General features: G+C 56.9%; 1 protein-coding gene across 4 annotated transcripts; it reads left to right on the plus strand.

The window, feature by feature from the left end:
• The first annotated feature begins 3,247 nt into the window (after nucleotides 1–3,247).
• AMPD2 (adenosine monophosphate deaminase 2) lies at nucleotides 3,248–15,601 on the plus strand. Of its 4 annotated transcripts, XM_042953290.1 has the most exons (19): nucleotides 3,714–3,885; nucleotides 4,636–4,867; nucleotides 8,922–9,052; nucleotides 9,288–9,418; nucleotides 9,969–10,037; nucleotides 10,136–10,247; nucleotides 10,496–10,682; nucleotides 10,918–11,059; nucleotides 11,175–11,264; nucleotides 11,520–11,649; nucleotides 11,807–12,001; nucleotides 12,089–12,220; nucleotides 12,427–12,590; nucleotides 12,846–12,972; nucleotides 13,064–13,227; nucleotides 13,486–13,606; nucleotides 13,901–14,074; nucleotides 14,314–14,424; nucleotides 14,573–15,601. In XM_042953290.1, exons 2-19 carry the CDS (start codon nucleotides 4,777–4,779, stop codon nucleotides 14,780–14,782), a joined length of 2,481 nt encoding a protein of 826 aa, XP_042809224.1. In that variant the 5' UTR covers nucleotides 3,714–3,885; nucleotides 4,636–4,776; the 3' UTR covers nucleotides 14,783–15,601. The 4 variants fall into 4 exon arrangements, with proteins under 4 accessions (XP_042809222.1, XP_042809224.1, XP_042809223.1 ...); XM_042953288.1 differs by lacking the exon at nucleotides 4,636–4,867 and having other exon boundaries at nucleotides 3,248–3,885; XM_042953289.1 differs by lacking the exon at nucleotides 3,714–3,885 and having other exon boundaries at nucleotides 4,413–4,867.
• The last annotated feature ends 754 nt before the right edge of the window (nucleotides 15,602–16,355 follow it).

Here is a 16,355-nt window from a genome sequence, read left to right on the forward strand (position 1 = left end):
AGCTGGAGTAGGGAGGTCATGAATGAAGAACTGCCCTCAGGACCTTCCAGTCCAAAGGAAGAGGTGGGGTAAATTCACAGAGAAGCAGCTGAATTGAAGGAACACTGTGCTAGTGCTGGAGAATTCAAAGCTGTTTAAAACCTACCCTCCACCCCTGGTAGGAAAGACCATTATAAACACATTTAACTGTCAGACTGAAAAATTCTGTAGAAGAAAGGAGGGAGCAACTAAAATGAACAGACTTGCAACAGAGAAAGCAGAACAACAATAGAAACGGAGGTAAGGCATTTTGGGGAGAGGAAAGAAAGCATGGGAGAATGCATGGAGGCCCGAGGTGCAACGTGTGCTCTGGGAAGACTGGGAAATGAGATGTGACTGGTGGGGCAGGAGAGGGAAAGGTGCAGGGAAAGGTGCGTGGAGAGGAGGGCTGGGAGAGGACAACAAAGGGGCATTGGGGCTAGCCAGTGAGGGCCTGGAATGACAGGGCATGGCTAGAGCCATTTGAATACTTACAAACTAGTATGGGTGGATGCAGCTGTATGGAGTTGTAAACAATGCTGGGGGACAGGTTGCTTGAACAAGCTGAGAAACCAGAACCGAGTAGCTTGGTTCCAGAAGGATCTAAGCATAGGGGATGCTTTGGGAAACTGTTCTGGCCAAGGATCTTTGTGAGGCTGGAGGTGTTCTCTCCAGAGTCCGGTGTCTGCAGAGTGGTCTGGCCTAGTGGGGAGGCTGACATCACAAGTGAGCTGCGGGCCAGGGGCTAAGAGAAGCCTTCTTCAGAGAATTAAGGAGCATACTTGAGTGGGGGCCCGGGGTTCAGGGAGGGCCATTTAAGGAACCATCTGGTGAATAGAGTAGGAGGGAGGGAGCTGTATTTAGAGCTAGGGAAGATCTCAGAGGCTCAAAGACAACATTATGGCCCCAACATGAAAGAAGCTGGAGGCCAAAGAGGATGACTCACTCCTTCACTTTCCAAACTGTTTTTGCGTAGACAGTGAACCCCGCTTAGATTCTTACTGGTGTTGTGTAGGTGGAGAGATCGATGCTTAGCTGTAATCAGGACACACTTCCTAGCAGGCACTGTGTACCAAATGGCCTGGAAATAGGGGAGGGTTGTGGGGTGAAGGGTGTGTTGCAGATGGGACTAGGGAGGAGCATGAAGGGACTAGTGAACCGGTTTGCCTGGGTAGGGTGGAGGGCAGGGATTGCCACCTATGGGCTGGTTAGGTAAGTAGGTCCGGATTAAGGGAGAATCCGAATGAGACCTAGCCCAATGCAAGCTACCGCCCCTTAAAACTATGTCAAAATATGCATTTTATCAGAGTACAGTTGACATTCTACATGGTTACCTGCTGCTTGATTTTTAATTTTGAGATTTATTTTGTCATTCATTGTTGAGAGCCCAACAGCTTCAAGATTCCTAAAGATCCCAAGACCAATTTAGTCTGGGATTAAGACCCAGGAGGGTCTGTTGGGAGTGGGGTGTGGAGGCTGTTACAGATTTGTTTGTTGTTTCCTATTCCCTTGATTTATATAAAAGTAATGGCTATGCATGGTAGACAATTTTTTAAATGCAGTTAAGTATAAAGAAGGAAATATAATTCCCAATTCTACCACCCACAGATAATCATTTGTAAACTTTTTGGTGTGTCTGTTTTCTATGCATATATGTCATATAATTAGGGCCATACTGTATGTACAGATTTTTACATTCATTTTTTTGAAACCAAACTTTACATTGTAAACATTTCCACCTCATTAAGAAATTCTCCAAGAACAATTTTTAATTGTTGTATTTCATTGCATGCATATGACAAAATTGAAACATTTCCCTATTGTTGGACCTTTATGTTTCCAGCCTTTCTATATGATAAACATTGCAGTGATGAACAAATTCGTGCATATTTTTCTGGCAGCTCTTTAGAAGAACAATTTCCTGAAAGTGGAATTACTAGGTTAAATAATAGGAACTTTTGGAAGACTCTTGATTATGTATTACCAAATGGCTTTCAGAAAGATTATGTTGATGTTCGTGTCCAGTAGTGTATGTGTGTCCCATCTCACTACACCCTTGCGTGTATTAGGATTTTTTCCCCTTAATCTTTGCTAAGTTGATGGGTAAACATCGTTATTTCCTTTGTTTTATTGGTTTGATTGCTTCTTTGTGAGGTGAACTCCCCCACCGCCATGTTTATGGAGGCCATAGTTTTTTGAGTTTGCCCAGGGTAAGGAGGAGCAGCAGGCAGAAATCAATAGATGTGACACCAGACACACACAGATAGTAGGGTCCAGGGTCCAGAATCCAGCTTGGGGAGAGGTGGGGGAGGCAGAGTTTGGGAAGGAATTTGGCTGTAGGGGAGAACTGGGAGGAGCTGGACAAACAGCATTAATACAACTGGGTGTGGGGAACAAAGGGCTCCCACAGGTGGAGAAATAGGGAAAAGATTAATTACTGCTAATACACTTGATTATGTTTAGTGAAGTCTTAGCTCCCCCCTTTCCCCCCCGTTCCCTTTAGGTAGGATTCTGTGTTACTTGGGAGTGGGGGTGCTGGCTGGGTGGGGTGTCTGCAGTTCTCCAAACATCCCAACTCCACTTCTTTCTAGGCCACCAAGAGAATCATCACCATATGAGGTTGTCAACAGGGAACTAAGGACAAGGACATAGCAATGATAAGACACAGACAATAACTGAGTAGTAACTACAGGCCAGGCACTGCTCTAAGCACTTAATTTATATTAACTCATTTATCCTAACGACCACTATACAAAGCAGGGTCTCTTACAGTCATTTTCCAGAGGAAATAGGAGCACAGAGAGTCCAGTAACTTCCCCGTCAATCACAAAGTAGGTGGAAGAGTCTGGAATTGAACCCAGGTATTCTGGCTACAGAGCCTAAGCTTTTAACCAATAAATACATAAGTAAATGTAGGAAGGAGAGCCTGGATTGCAGGACACACCCTGTTTTATCTATGCCTGCCAGAAGAAAGCAGAGGACCCGGAATGAGAATGCCCAGGAATGACTTCTAAAAGTGAATGAATGGGGGTGCCTGGCTGGCTCAGTTGGTGGAGCTTGTGGCTCTTGATCTTGGGGTTGTGAGTTCGAGCCCTACCTTTGGTGTAGAGATTACTTAAAAATAAAATCTTAAAAAACAAAATGAATGAGTCCTGAGACAATACTAGTTATCTTTTATGGGCCATCGACTTTGTGCCAGGCATCGTGCAAAGGTGCTTAACGTTTCATGCTCATAACAACTCCCTTGAGTGCAATTACACCGCCCCATTTCACTGATGAGGAAGCTGACGCACAACGCTTGCCCAAGACCCGCCTGGCTAACTGCGGAGTGGCGGCTGCCCACGTGGCGAGGGGAAGAGGAACACGGCGGGGGCGGGGCCTGCCCGGAGGGGGCGGGGCCTCGGGCACAGCGGGGCCTGGGGCGGCTGAGACGCCCTGAGGCGCTGGCTAGGCTTCGGTGGGGTCGCACCTGTTGCGTGACTCCACCACAGTCCAGCTACGATAGTCCGATCCTGAACACCCAGAGAGTGTTGAAAGAAGCACAGACGAGTTCCGGGTCCTGCTCTCTGGGGAGCACGTGGCCTGCTCGCCTCCTGAGCAGACAGCTGGAAGTCGGGACTCCCCGGGGTCTTCGAGGCTAGTTCAGCGGCCGAGGTCCGCGGAGGTCCGTCTCCCGCCTGCGGGCAATTTTGAAAGACTGCCTTACTTCTTCCATCTCGGTGCCAGAGCCAGGGATCCTTGGAGCGATTTGGCCAGGGTCTGGGTTCAGCCCTCCTCCCCTCCCTTGCGACCCCAGCTTCCCGGTTGTGCGGACCCTGGCGGGCAGTCTCCCACATACCCCTCCGGGTTCCGGCAGTATGGCCTCAGGTGAGTGTCTGTGCCTGTGTCGGGGGGGGGAGGGTCTCTGGGACAGAGAAGTACATGGCCAGGGAGACAAGAGGGTGGGGGTCTCAGCACAGTCTGCAGACCTAGAGAAGGTGGCCGTCTCCTCCTGGGGCAGGCCTGGGAAAGCAGAACCTGAGTGCGGAAAAGACAGAAAAGTCAGAAGTCGCTGGGTCTCCTTCCCAGACCCCCCAGAGACGCCCCTGCTTCCTGGCCTCTCTGCCTTCCTAGAAGGTAGCGCCTGCCGACCAGTGGAATTTTCCCAAGACAGGCTCCTCCCTACTGGGTTGGGATTCTCTGTTCTACCCCATCCTCCCAGAGCTGGGCTACCCCTGGGGCTGGGTGTCTGACGGAGAAGAGAAAAGGGGACTGTGTCCCAGAGGGGCTGGGTTTTCACGGAGCATGCCTGCTCTGAAAGAAGTGTGTTCTGAGCTTGGAGCTGGCGCTGGATTCCTGTTTATTATGATTTTTTTCTCCCATGCTGGCTGGACCAGCTAGCCGGGACTTTGACTCCTTTGCCCCAGATCCCTGACAAGGGGCAAGGGCTCTGAAAGGGTCAGTGGAGTGCTAAGGGCTGGCCCTTCCCCATCTTGTTTGCTCACCTCCATCCCCCCAGGCCCAGCACCCATCAGTCGCGTCACTCCGGGGTCTGAGGAGGGAAGGGAAGGGATAAGAGGCGGGGATGGAGGTCCCCCTCCCCGAGGTTGCCTAGACAACATCAGAAATCGTGGCCAGGGCCTCTTCCGCCTGCGGGGCTTCTGCTTCCTGCATCAGTCACTCCCGCTGAGGGCGGGGCGGAGGAAGGGGTTGGATGTGGCAGAGCCAGGCCCAGCTGGTGCGGCTCAGACTCCCCCCGCCATCTCCGCGGCGCGAGCCATGGCATCCAACCCATCTGGCGCCGGCAGTCCCAAGGCCAAATATCCCTTTAAGAAGCTGGCCAGCCTGCAGGCCTTCTCTGCAGTACCAGGTGAGTGTGTGCTTCCTGGCCTCAGCCACTGGCTCTACCCCACCACCGCTGGCCCTGGCTACTGGTCCCATCAGAGGGGGTACCCCTTCTCCTGCGCCCTCTCTGCGGTGGTGCCCCTTGTCCTCTATCCCAGGGACGACTGGCTTGGGAGGTGGTGCAGAGAGGGCGGTGGGGTGGAAGATGACAGGTCTCTATGTTCTATGTTGGGGGTGCTGCCCTCTGTAATGAGGAGTGGGTGCGGGTGTGGGTGCAGCAAGAGGTGTGTTTGCACACGTGTCAGCATGTGGATGTGCTTAAGACCGTTTGCATGTGGAGTGTGTGTGAATGGAGAGGGAGATGTGTGGGACTGACTGGTTTGTGGGCTGGCCACACTGCTGGCAGCTGTGGCTTCACCAGACAGTCTCAGGCTGTCCTGTGGTTAGTGCCCCTTCCTAGGACCCGAGGTCCGTATTCCCCTTCCTGGGGGTCTGATGTTAGGGCACGCTTGTTGCTACCGGGCATCCCAGGGCTGGGGGCTCAACGGTATCTGTTATTTGCTGTTTGCTCTCTCCTGGTTTGTCTTGTGAGCTTCCTCATAAGTATGGGGTGTCCTCGGGCCAGGCCTGTTTGGGGGCTCAGGCTGGGGCCACTGCCTGCCTGTGTGTGCTCCTACACCCTTTGGTTTGGCTCCTATTCTGATAGACATCTCTGCATCATTTGGAGCAGGCAGCGTGGAGTAGCTGTGCCCATCTCCCCGAGGGCTAGACTGCCTGAGTCTGTGCTTGCTGAGGGATATCTACCTGCCGTCTGCTGTCCCCAGGCTTCCTGACTAAGGAAGGACCGCCCCCATTTTGGTGACCTGGTCAAGCCAGTCTTTTCACCCCCTCCCCTCAGCAGCAGTCTGTACCTATAGCCTAATCATCCACCGCCTCTGTTTTCTTATGCCATTGAAGATCCTGACCTGAGGAAAGTAGTCCTGAGGGTCTGTGTTTTCTGTGTCCAGGTCTGGGCTATCCAGACAGTGTGTACCCTGGAGCTAGATCTGTACACCTTTGGGTGGTCACTCGGTGGGAGCATCTGATATCTATGGGTCAAAGCCTCGGACACCTCTCTGCCTACTAAGGCAGTCTTGGCAGTGAGCGAGGGGGCTCCAGGGCAGAGGGTAGATGAGGTGACAAGATCTTGGAGTTGATGGGAGCAGTCCCTTCTGGCTTTTGGTGGACTCCGCTTGTGTGCGTGTGTGTGTGTGTGTGTGTGTGTGTGTGTGTGTGTTGCAGTGGCACAGACTCAGGGGATGGGACTAGCAGACAGGCAGCTGGGTCTTCTAGGCCTGGCCTCAGGGAGTATATACCTCTAGTGAACCCCAGCAGCCCTGTGCAGGGGCCTGCAGCCTGGACGAATGGCTCTGGCTGCTGGAACCTGTCCTGGTGTCCCCTGCATTTCAGTGTAGATCTTAGGCCACCCTGCTAAGAGAGGAAGTTGAGATTAGGACCTTGGATTCAGCTCCTATTGACCTGATATAGAGACCAGCCCCGGAGGTCTGTGGTTGGCCTCTCCTGCAGGGGGCTAGAATGGTGAGGAGTTGTGTAGGATCAAGGTTTTGGGGCAGGCAAGAACCTTGAGCTCTGTCTTACACCCTCTGTGTGGAACAAGTGCCCAGTTTTCTTTCCTCTTCCTGCTCTGCCCTCTTCCAAGTATGAGATTGTGTCTCTCCACCCACCCCCCCCCCCCCGCCCCCACACCCGTCTCCACCCCCATCAATTTCTGTCCTCTTTGCTGCCATTCACTGCTTGGTTGTTTTGGTCTGAGCTGGGCCTCAGAACCTCTCACCCTCTCTAGTAGGTGGGAAAGTGAGAGGTGTTGGAGGGCCCCTGGAGTTCATAATCACAGATTATGGTGTTTTACAGAACACTTGCAGAAACGTATCTCTTTGAGCCTTATGGCAGTTTGTGGCTAGGCAGGGCAGGACCCACTTATCACCCCATTATTATAGGACCTGAGGCCTCTGGGAGGCAGAGATATGCTATAAGTGGGAACAGTCAGACTCAAGTTCTCCAAATTCTAGTCCCTTATCTCCCATGCTTCTCCTGGATGGTTCGTCCCCAGTGATAAGCTTGAAACGGGGGGTTAGCAGTCTGGGCAGCTGTGAACCAGCCCCGCTGGGCGCAGAGAAACTCAGTAACTGGTCCCTACTTGGAGTGAGTCACTTCTCTTACTGCCACCCAACTTCTCTCCCTAGAAGAGGCTTTGTTTGTCTCAAGGAACCCCATAGTCAGGGGACCCAGGGGACTGTGGGGAGCAAAACAAGGCCTCTGGGCAGATGAAGTGGCCTGGGGCTGTTGTGTTTGGAAATGAGGGCTGCTCACCCCTACCTTTCTCCCCTCCTACCCTTTGGCCAGCAGGGCCCTATCCACTCACTATCCCCAATGGTAGTGCATTTTAAGGAGGCTTGGCCTCTCCCAGCCAGACTGCCCAGCCCTTATCAGCCTACCCTGGTCCACCCCCTTGGGGGCTCCACTTTAGGCTGGGCCCTGGTACTGTAGAGGTTAAGGCCCTGTTCACTTCTCCAGTTCCTCTCATTTCCCAACTCTGATGCTCCTTTCCTTGATTTCTGGCTCCCCTGGGCTTCCCTAGCCCCCTGCTTGCTGTCATCCTAGGGTCTCCCCTGCATGTTGCTGCACTTGGTACAGCCCGTGCCGGCCCCTTGAGCTGTCCTGGGGGACTGGCTACAGCTCCACTCAGCAAACAAGCGGGCCAGGGGCACAGGGCCGTTGGCTGGAGCTGCCTGAACTCTGCAGGTAGGACCCAGGCAGGCACCCGGGAGAGCAGGGGCTGGGTCCTGGATCTGGCGCAGGCACCTCCTCTTCCCTTTGTCCAGCCTTGGGACCCTACTCTGGGGGATCATGAAGTGGGTCCACAGACTTTAAAGCATGCTACCTGGGCAGAGCCTCCAATCTGTCCCTGAGACGCGGTGGAGAGGGGAAAGGAGGCTGCTGGAAGGGAATATCCTTCAGAGCTGGCTGGGAAAGCCCAGTAGGGTGTGGAGAGCTTCCTGGTGGGGAGGGTGGGGCTGGTGAGCCCAAGGAGGGTCCTTCGGGGTTGGCTGGGAGCTCAGGCAGCCCCTGTAGACTAGCAGCTTCAAGGCCTTTAGTGCCAGCCTCCTGGTGGTACAGCTGAGGAGTTCTGTCCTCCATGTGGAGAGGCCCTGGCTTCTGACACTCCCTTCCCCAGGCCCTCCCTGGGGCCTCCGGCCCAGATCCTGGGGCCTCCGAGTGGCGCAGACTGTTTGTGGCAGCTCCCTTTGGAGGGGCAGCCAGCAGTGGGAGGGGCGGGCCGGGGCCAGGCCACATCTTGGCAGCCTTGGGGTCCTGGGGGAGAAGGCAGGCCACTGGGGAGGAGGTAGGGTTACTGCTGCCAACCAGGTCCTCCACTTCCTCTCCTCCTCTTCCCTTAGGGTCTGGTCTCCAGTTCAGAGCTAAGTGGCAGCTGTGACTTGCCTGGGCTGTGTAGGTCTGGGTTATCAGGTGCAGGCCCTGGTTTCTTGAGGAGGATTGCTGAGGCCAGGGGCAGGTCTGCTCCTGGCCTGGCCGGCCTGGAAGCTGTGGGCTGGGGATTGCTAGCGTGACCACCGGGTCCTTAATGAGCACCGTGTGTGTGTGTGTGTGTGTGTGTGTGTGTGTGTGTACACGTGTGTGTGTGTATGTATGTGTGTGTGTGTGTGTGTGTGTGTACGTGTGCCTGCCTGCACAGGGTCTCCTGCTTACTGAGGCAGTGGTTTCTAGTCCAGGATTCACAGTCTTATTCCTGGAGTGAGGGAATCCACTTGCTCTAGGGGCAGACTCAGGACCCCCACTCCTGAGCCTGGAATGCGTGAGGGGCCCTGTGCTAGATTGTGAGGGTGAGATCCTTTGGGAGCCACACGCAGGCCCATCCCTCAGTCTCTGAGGGGGGACTGCCCACTTTCCAAGCCCTGGCCTCTCTCTGGGGCAGGCCTGGGGCCTGTGGGGACCCAGCGCTTCTAGTGCGCACAGGCCCTGCCCTCCACCCTTTGACCCTGGCATCACTGTCTCCACAGAGGCTCGGGGTGGGCTGGGGGCCCCTCCGCTGCAGTCTGCCCGATCCCTGCCAGGCCCTGCCCCCTGCCTCAAGCACTTCCCACTCGACCTACGCACGTCTATGGATGACAAATGCAAGGAGATTGCCGAGGTATCGCCTGACACCTCACCCTGTGTCCCTCCACCGCTGTCCCCATGCCCTGTCTCTGCTCCCCACACCCCTCCATCTCAGCTGTCCCCTTACTTCACGCTTGGCTGTGCCCTGATCCCTAGCCTCTCCCAGGTACCTCCAGCTCCTGCTGCCCTTACCCCATCCCTAGACTCGGCAAGTGAGGGCCCGGCAGCTGAGGGCTAGGACACACTGACCCTTCTTTCCCTCCCACCAGGAGCTGTTCAGCCGCTCCCTGGCTGAGAGCGAGCTCCGTAGTGCCCCGTACGAGTTCCCTGAGGAGAGCCCCATTGAGCAGCTGGAGGAGCGGAGGCAGCGCCTGGAGAGGCAGATCAGCCAGGATGTCAAGTAAGCCCCCAGCCCCAGCTATGGCAGCTATGGGTTGGACCAGGCACAGTCAGCTGCAGGGGTGGGGGGGTGGGGCACAGCCTGGCAGCCACTGTTGTAGGGGGACACAGCCAGGTAGCAGTAGGAGAGGGCACAGCCTGACAGCTGTAGGGTTGGGGGTAGGGGGCACAGGGTAATCTGCCCAGTGTCCCTCCGTCTCTACTGGGACACTTTCAGAGCCCTGTCTCTGTCCCTCTCCCATCCTGTCCCTCTCTCTGGGGCCCACTAGGGAGCAGCATAGAGCAGCGGTCTGAAACACAGGCTTTGGAGTTAGGCTGTTGAATTCTGGTTCTGTCTTCTACCCACCAGAGTGGCCTAGAACATGCTGCTCAACTTCTGGGTGTGCTTTCTCATATCTAATGTGGGCAAGCCAGCACCCACAGTGCAGGGTTCTACAGCCCCACGAGGCCATGAGGAACAACATGTGCACGGCAGCCAGCACGGTTTGCGGACCTGGGAACAAGGGCTGTCTCTTGTCATCTGCCTGACCTCTTGCCCTTCTCACTTCTAGGCTGGAGCCAGATATCCTGCTTCGGGCCAAGCAAGATTTCCTGAAGACAGACAGTGAATCAGACTTCCAGTAAGGAGGGCAGAGGGGCACAGGGGATGTGGGGGTGTGGGGCTGGGGCCTGTCCCGCCGCTGGCTCCAGCCCCCTCCCTTCTACTCTCCCCCTGTAGGCTCTTCAAGGAGCAGAGCGAGGGGCAAGGTGACCGGGGCCTGCGGGACCGAGACGTGGTGCTAGAGCGGGAATTTCAGCGGGTCACCATCTCCGGCGAGGAGAAGTGTGGGGTCAGTGTGGTCAGGGCCTTGGGTCTCACTCCCCTCAATTCCACGGTGTTCCATTGGCCGGCTCCCCCAGCTTGGGAACTGGGTGGGCCTACGTGGGCATTTCTTGTTTCAAAAGCTGGAGGGGCAGAGGGTCTGGCTGTTAGCTAGTTGATGTGCTGTTTCTAGGGTCAAGGCCTTGGGGAAGAGGCGAGGGTGGGCCTGGTGTGGGTCTGAGACCAAGGAGAGTGACCCCATGTCCTTGTCTCCAGGTGCCATTCACAGACCTGCTGGATGCAGCCAAGAGTGTGGTGCGGGCACTTTTTATCCGGGAGAAGTACATGGCCCTGTCACTGCAGAGTTTTTGCCCTACCACCCGGCGGTATCTGCAGCAGCTGGCTGAGAAGCCTCTGGAGACACGGACCTATGAGCAGGGCCCTGACACCCCTGTGTCTGCTGGTGGGACCCCCATTCATGCCCTACTCTAAGTGCCCTGGTGTCCCAGGCTCCCTGAGCCTGGTGCCTAGAAACCTCCACCCTGCCTGCTTCTTCCCACCCAGGCTCATTCCAGCCTCTCCGTACATGGTGGGTGGAGGCAGGGGCAGGAGCTCTCGCCCTCTATGGAGCCTCTGGGCTGGGCAGTGGGTGGCCAGGAGGAGCCCTGGCCCTGACTCCACCCTCCCTATCCCTGTAGATGCCCCGGTGCACCCCCCTGCGCTGGAGCAGCACCCATATGAGCACTGTGAGCCGAGCACCATGCCTGGGGACCTGGGTTTGGGTCTGCGCATGGTGCAGGGCGTGGTGCACGTCTACACCCGCAGGGAACCTGACGATCAGTAAGCCGGTGTGGGGAGTGCTGGGGCGGGGGGAGCTGTGTGGGGGCTGCATTGGCTTAGGGGGTTCCATGGGGCACGACGTGCTCTTCTCACCTAAGCTCTCACTATGTGTCAGTTGCTCAGAGATGGAGCTGCCGTACCCTGACCTGCAGGAATTTGTGGCAGATGTCAACGTGCTCATGGCCCTGATTATCAATGGCCCCATGTGAGTCCCTGCCTGTCCCGGACATTTGGCTCCCTTCCCAGCCTGGACTCTCCAGCCTCAGCCCTGCCCCAGTCACCTGCCACCATCTCTCACCCCTTCTCAGTCACTGAGTCCTAGACTTTCCCTCTGTCTTTGCCCCCTGGGCAGTCTCAGTCCTGCACCCTCCCACCTCCTCCCTCTCTGCCTCCTTACCCAGGCCCTCCCCAGGTGCCTCTTCGTGTCCTAGAGCCCCTGCCGTGTTCTCTTCCTGCCCAGAAAGTCCTTCTGCTACCGTCGGCTACAGTACCTGAGCTCCAAGTTCCAGATGCACGTGCTGCTCAACGAGATGAAGGAGCTGGCCGCCCAGAAGAAGGTTCCACACCGAGACTTCTACAACATCCGCAAGGTGGGCCCCCACACCATGTCCGGTCCTGCACCCCTGCCTGGCCTCCCTTGCAGGGCCTGGACCCCCTGCCCAGCATTCCTTGTGCAGAGTCCTCTCCTAGCCCAAGCCCCAGGCTCTCTTGGCCTCCAGGGAACCCAGCAGCCCCGTTCCACCCCAGGTGGACACACACATCCACGCCTCGTCCTGCATGAACCAGAAGCACCTGCTGCGCTTTATCAAACGGGCGATGAAGTGGCACCTGGAGGAGATCGTGCACGTGGAGCAGGGCCGCGAGCAGACGCTGCGGGAGGTCTTTGAGAGCATGAATCTCACTGCCTATGACCTGAGTGTGGACACGCTGGACATGCATGCGGTCTGTCCTGGTGGCACAGGGGCGGGGGGGCCGGGTCAGTATGTGAACCAGGGGCAGGGGTGACCTGGGCCTGCCTGTTTTCCCCAGGACAGAAACACCTTCCATCGCTTTGACAAGTTCAATGCCAAATACAACCCCATTGGGGAGTCTGTCCTCCGAGAGATCTTCATCAAAACCGACAACAGGGTCTCTGGAAAGTACTTTGCCCACATTATCAAGGTGAGGAGGAGTGGCTGCCAGGGCCCATGTGCAGGGGCAGCAGCCTTGAGCAGCCCTTCCCCAGACCGTGGGAGTCTGGTGTCAGGGAGGCAGGTGAGGAAGGTGGGTAAGAGGCATGAAGACGTGTGACGGAGCACACATGGTGGGTGCAGAGACAGGGACGGTGGGAGCCTGAGTGTGATGGTTGCCCCATGTGTGTCTCTCAGGAGGTGATGTCAGACCTGGAGGAGAGCAAATACCAGAACGCGGAGCTGCGACTCTCCATCTATGGGCGCTCAAGGGACGAGTGGGACAAGCTGGCCTGTTGGGCCGTGAAGCACAAAGTACACTCCCCCAACGTGCGCTGGCTCGTGCAAGTGCCCCGCCTCTTGTGAGTGGCCCTTGGAGTGGGAGGGAGCGTGGGGGCCAGAGTTCCAGGGGCCAGGGCCTACCTCCTGCCCGCCAGGAATGGCTGACCCCCCCCGTCCCAGCCAAGCCCTCTGAGTAGAAGAGGAACTGCCCGGTTCCACTCATGGTCTGTCCAGCCTGGCCCACCCAGTGTGGTTCAAAAGTGCTTCTTTGATTTCGGGCCAAGCTCTGGTGCCTACTGACCTGCACGTCCTGTGTGCGTACGTCCCGCCTGCAGTGACGTGTACCGTACCAAGGGCCAGCTGGCCAACTTCCAAGAGATGCTGGAGAACATCTTCCTGCCACTGTTTGAGGCCACTGTGCACCCTGCCAGCCACCCCGAGCTGCACCTCTTCTTGGAGCACGTGAGGGGGCGGCACAGGGCGGGGTGTGGGGAGGGTGGCTGGCCTCAGGTGCGGCTGTAGCTCTGGGCCTGACCCTGGGGTCCTGTGCCAGGTGGATGGCTTTGACAGTGTGGATGATGAGTCTAAGCCCGAGAATCATGTCTTCAACCTGGAGAGTCCTCTCCCCGAGGCTTGGGTGGAGGAGGACAATCCACCCTATGCCTACTACCTGTACTACACCTTTGCCAACATGGCCATGCTGAACCATCTGCGCAGGTGCGTGCTCCACCAGGGTAGGGTCTCTACTCCCCCCACTGTCTCTCCCGCTGCCCTGGCCTGGGGCCACCAGAGCCCTGACCCTCCTCCTGCCCCAACTCCTGGACCCAGTGCGTTCTTTCTACACCCTCAGGGCTCCATGGCTCAGCTCTCAGAGCCAAGAATCTGCCCCTGGCCCCTTGTCCCAGACCCACACGGTCACTGGGTGGGGACTCAGGGGCCCAGGCTCGGGAGCTGACACTATCTTTATGCCCCCAGGCAGAGGGGCTTCCACACATTTGTGCTGAGGCCGCACTGTGGGGAAGCCGGGCCCATCCACCACCTGGTGTCGGCCTTCATGCTGGCGGAGAACATCTCTCACGGGCTGCTTCTGCGTAAGGTCAGGGTGTGCACCTGCAGCCACCCCTCCCAATTGCTCACCTTCCTTTCAACCCTTTGGGCCTCATCAGCAGCTTATCTTCCTTCCCACCAAACCCTCAGTTTGCACTCTGCCTCACCCCAGCCTCCACAGGGAGGCCCCAGCTTGGATTTTGGCCATAAATGATTCTTTGTACATGAGACTGAGCCCGGACTCCCCCATCTCCTCTTCCTGTGGCCTGTGCCCTCCAGAACCGGGTATCCTCCCCAGCCCTGAGGCCTTCTGACAGGTCCTCCCTCCCTGTTGCCTGCCCAGGCCCCAGTCCTGCAGTACCTGTATTACCTGGCCCAGGTTGGCATCGCCATGTCCCCACTCAGCAATAACAGCCTCTTCCTCAGCTATCACCGGAACCCGCTACCTGAGTACCTGTCTCGTGGTCTCATGGTCTCGCTGTCCACTGACGATCCCCTGCAGTTCCACTTCACCAAGGTCAGAATCTGGAGGGCATCCAGGCCAGCGGTGGTTCTAGGCTGCAAAGGTCCCCCCCTTCCTTCCCCCCCCCACCGCCTAGGCCTCAGGGCTGGTGCTGCCCCCTGCTGGTGGAGTGTGCAGCATGTCATGGCAAATTCCGGGGAGAGTGGGGCGCGGGTACAGGATGAGGGTAGGGGTGGGCAGGGACTGGGTGGCAGGCCCGGGTGCACCTGTCTGAGGGAAACTGGCCTGTGCAGGAGCCACTGATGGAGGAATATAGCATCGCTACCCAGGTGTGGAAGCTCAGCTCCTGCGACATGTGTGAGCTGGCACGCAACAGTGTGCTCATGAGCGGCTTCTCCCACAAGGTACCACAGCCGCCCGCCCGGAACCTGGCAGACACCCTCTCCTCTCCTTCTCTGCATTTGGGGAGGTCCCAGGGGTGCTGGCCCTGGGATGGTTCAGGGCTGGGGCGTGGCCCCTGAAGGCCCTGCCTGATAACCGTGCCCACCGCAGGTGAAGAGCCACTGGCTGGGACCCAACTATACCAAGGAGGGCCCTGAGGGCAATGATATTCGCCGTACGAACGTGCCGGACATCCGTGTGGGCTACCGCTATGAGACCTTGTGCCAGGAGCTGGCGCTCATCACGCAGGCTGTCCAGAGTGAGACGCTGGAGACCATCCCGGAGGAGGCTGGTGTCACCACAAGCCCGGGGCCTCAGTGAGCTTGGCCCACACAGGGCCCCCTGCATCTCAGCACCTCGACCACGTTTCATTCTCAGACCCCTCCCACCCTGTTGTGTCTGCATGTGTCTGTTCTTCTTTGTTCTGTCCCGCATGTCTCCGGCCTGGATCTGTCCCTGTGCCACCTCTGTGAAAGTGGTGCCCAGAATCTGCTTTGCCCTTGTCTGGGCCTGAAGGCCTGGCTTTGCTGGCTGCCCTGCCAATGGCCCTGTCCCAGGACCCTCTGAAGCCTGGCTGTCCTGTGGGCATCTAAGTGTCCACAGGGGCTAGGGATGGTTGAGGGGGGCTGGCCCCTCTAGCCCTTGGGGTCCTGCCTGGGCAGATCTTGTCGTGTGTGTGTGTCCGGGGAGCAGTCAGGTGGGGCCCGTGCATACCTGCTGAGGGTCCGTGGAGCTCCAGCAGCTCTGTGGTGAGCACAGTTGGGCTGAACTCGGTCACAGCCCTCGCTGCCTGGACTCGGGCCTCGGAGGTGCTGGACCACCGCCTCCACCAAGTCACTGCCTAGCAGCCTTCTCCGTCCTTCCTCCGGTCTACATGCTCCTCTGGTGTCAGCTTCCTGTGCCTCTGTGGGAGGGGGCAGCTGCCCTGTGTTGTATCTGGAGCCATTGCAGCTGGAGGGTCCTGAATCTGTCACCAGCCCTGGAGGTGGTATCCCCACTGTGATCCCCAGAGTTTTGACCAGACCTGAATCCACTTGGTCCCCTGTGTTGTGTTCTGGACTGAGGTCTTTGCTGTGAAATGCAGTGTTTCATACAATCCCATCTTTCCTAGTGCATGAGAAATAAAGGTTATTTAAGTAACGAGGCAGGTGGGATGTCTATTGGGAGAGGGAGAGTCATGGTGGGGGTGGCTGAGGGTAGATCCAGGAGCACTGTGGGTAGAGGTACACAGCGAATCCTAAAGTGGGTGACTGGGCTTGGCCGATGTGTATTTGCACACGTGGAAACTGATGAAGGAAGCTGGGTGGGAGGAGAGGTCCACCAGGGACCCATCTGCTGCCCCAGGCTCTCATCCAGCCTGTCCCCCCTGAAGTAGACACTTGACCCCAGGTCTAGGGCACACCCCTGTTGTACCACTTTGAGGGGGCCAGCATCCCCTTCCACCTCCTACTTTCTCACTTCCAGCCTTTTGGGACAGCCGGGTACATGTGGGAACATGTTATTTCCAAGCAGACCTGAGGCCAGTGGTTCTCGAACTTGGGACATCAACTTGTTTAAAATGCCATGTCCAGGGGCGCCTGGGTGGCTCAGTCGGTTAGGCGTCCGACTTCGGCTGAAGTCATGATCTCATAGCTCGTGAGTTCGAGCCCTGCATCGGGCTCTGTGCTGACAGCTCAGAGCCTGGAGCCTTCTTCGGATTCTGTCTCTCCCTCTCTCTCTACCCCTCCCCCGTTCACGCTCTGTCTCTCTCTTTCAAAGATAAATATTAAACATTTTTTTTTTCTTTTTTTTTTTTCAACTTTTTTTTTTTTTTTTATTTATTTTTGGGACAGAGAGAGACAGAGCATGAACGGGGGAGGGGCAGAGAGAGAGGGAGACACAGAATCGGAAACAG

This window comes from Panthera leo, chromosome C1 (genome assembly GCF_018350215.1).
Source record: "Panthera leo isolate Ple1 chromosome C1, P.leo_Ple1_pat1.1, whole genome shotgun sequence".
Taxonomy (NCBI): Eukaryota; Metazoa; Chordata; class Mammalia; order Carnivora; family Felidae; genus Panthera; species Panthera leo.

Coding starts and splice junctions, on each gene's coding strand:
- AMPD2 (XM_042953290.1), top strand. CDS start 4,777: ATGGCATCCAACCCATCTGGCGCCGGCAGTCCCAAGGCCAAATATCCC. Junction 11,650..11,806: donor ACTTCTACAACATCCGCAAG/GTGGGCCCCCAC, acceptor GTTCCACCCCAG/GTGGACACACACATCCACGC. Junction 14,425..14,572: donor TGAGCGGCTTCTCCCACAAG/GTACCACAGCCG, acceptor TGCCCACCGCAG/GTGAAGAGCCACTGGCTGGG.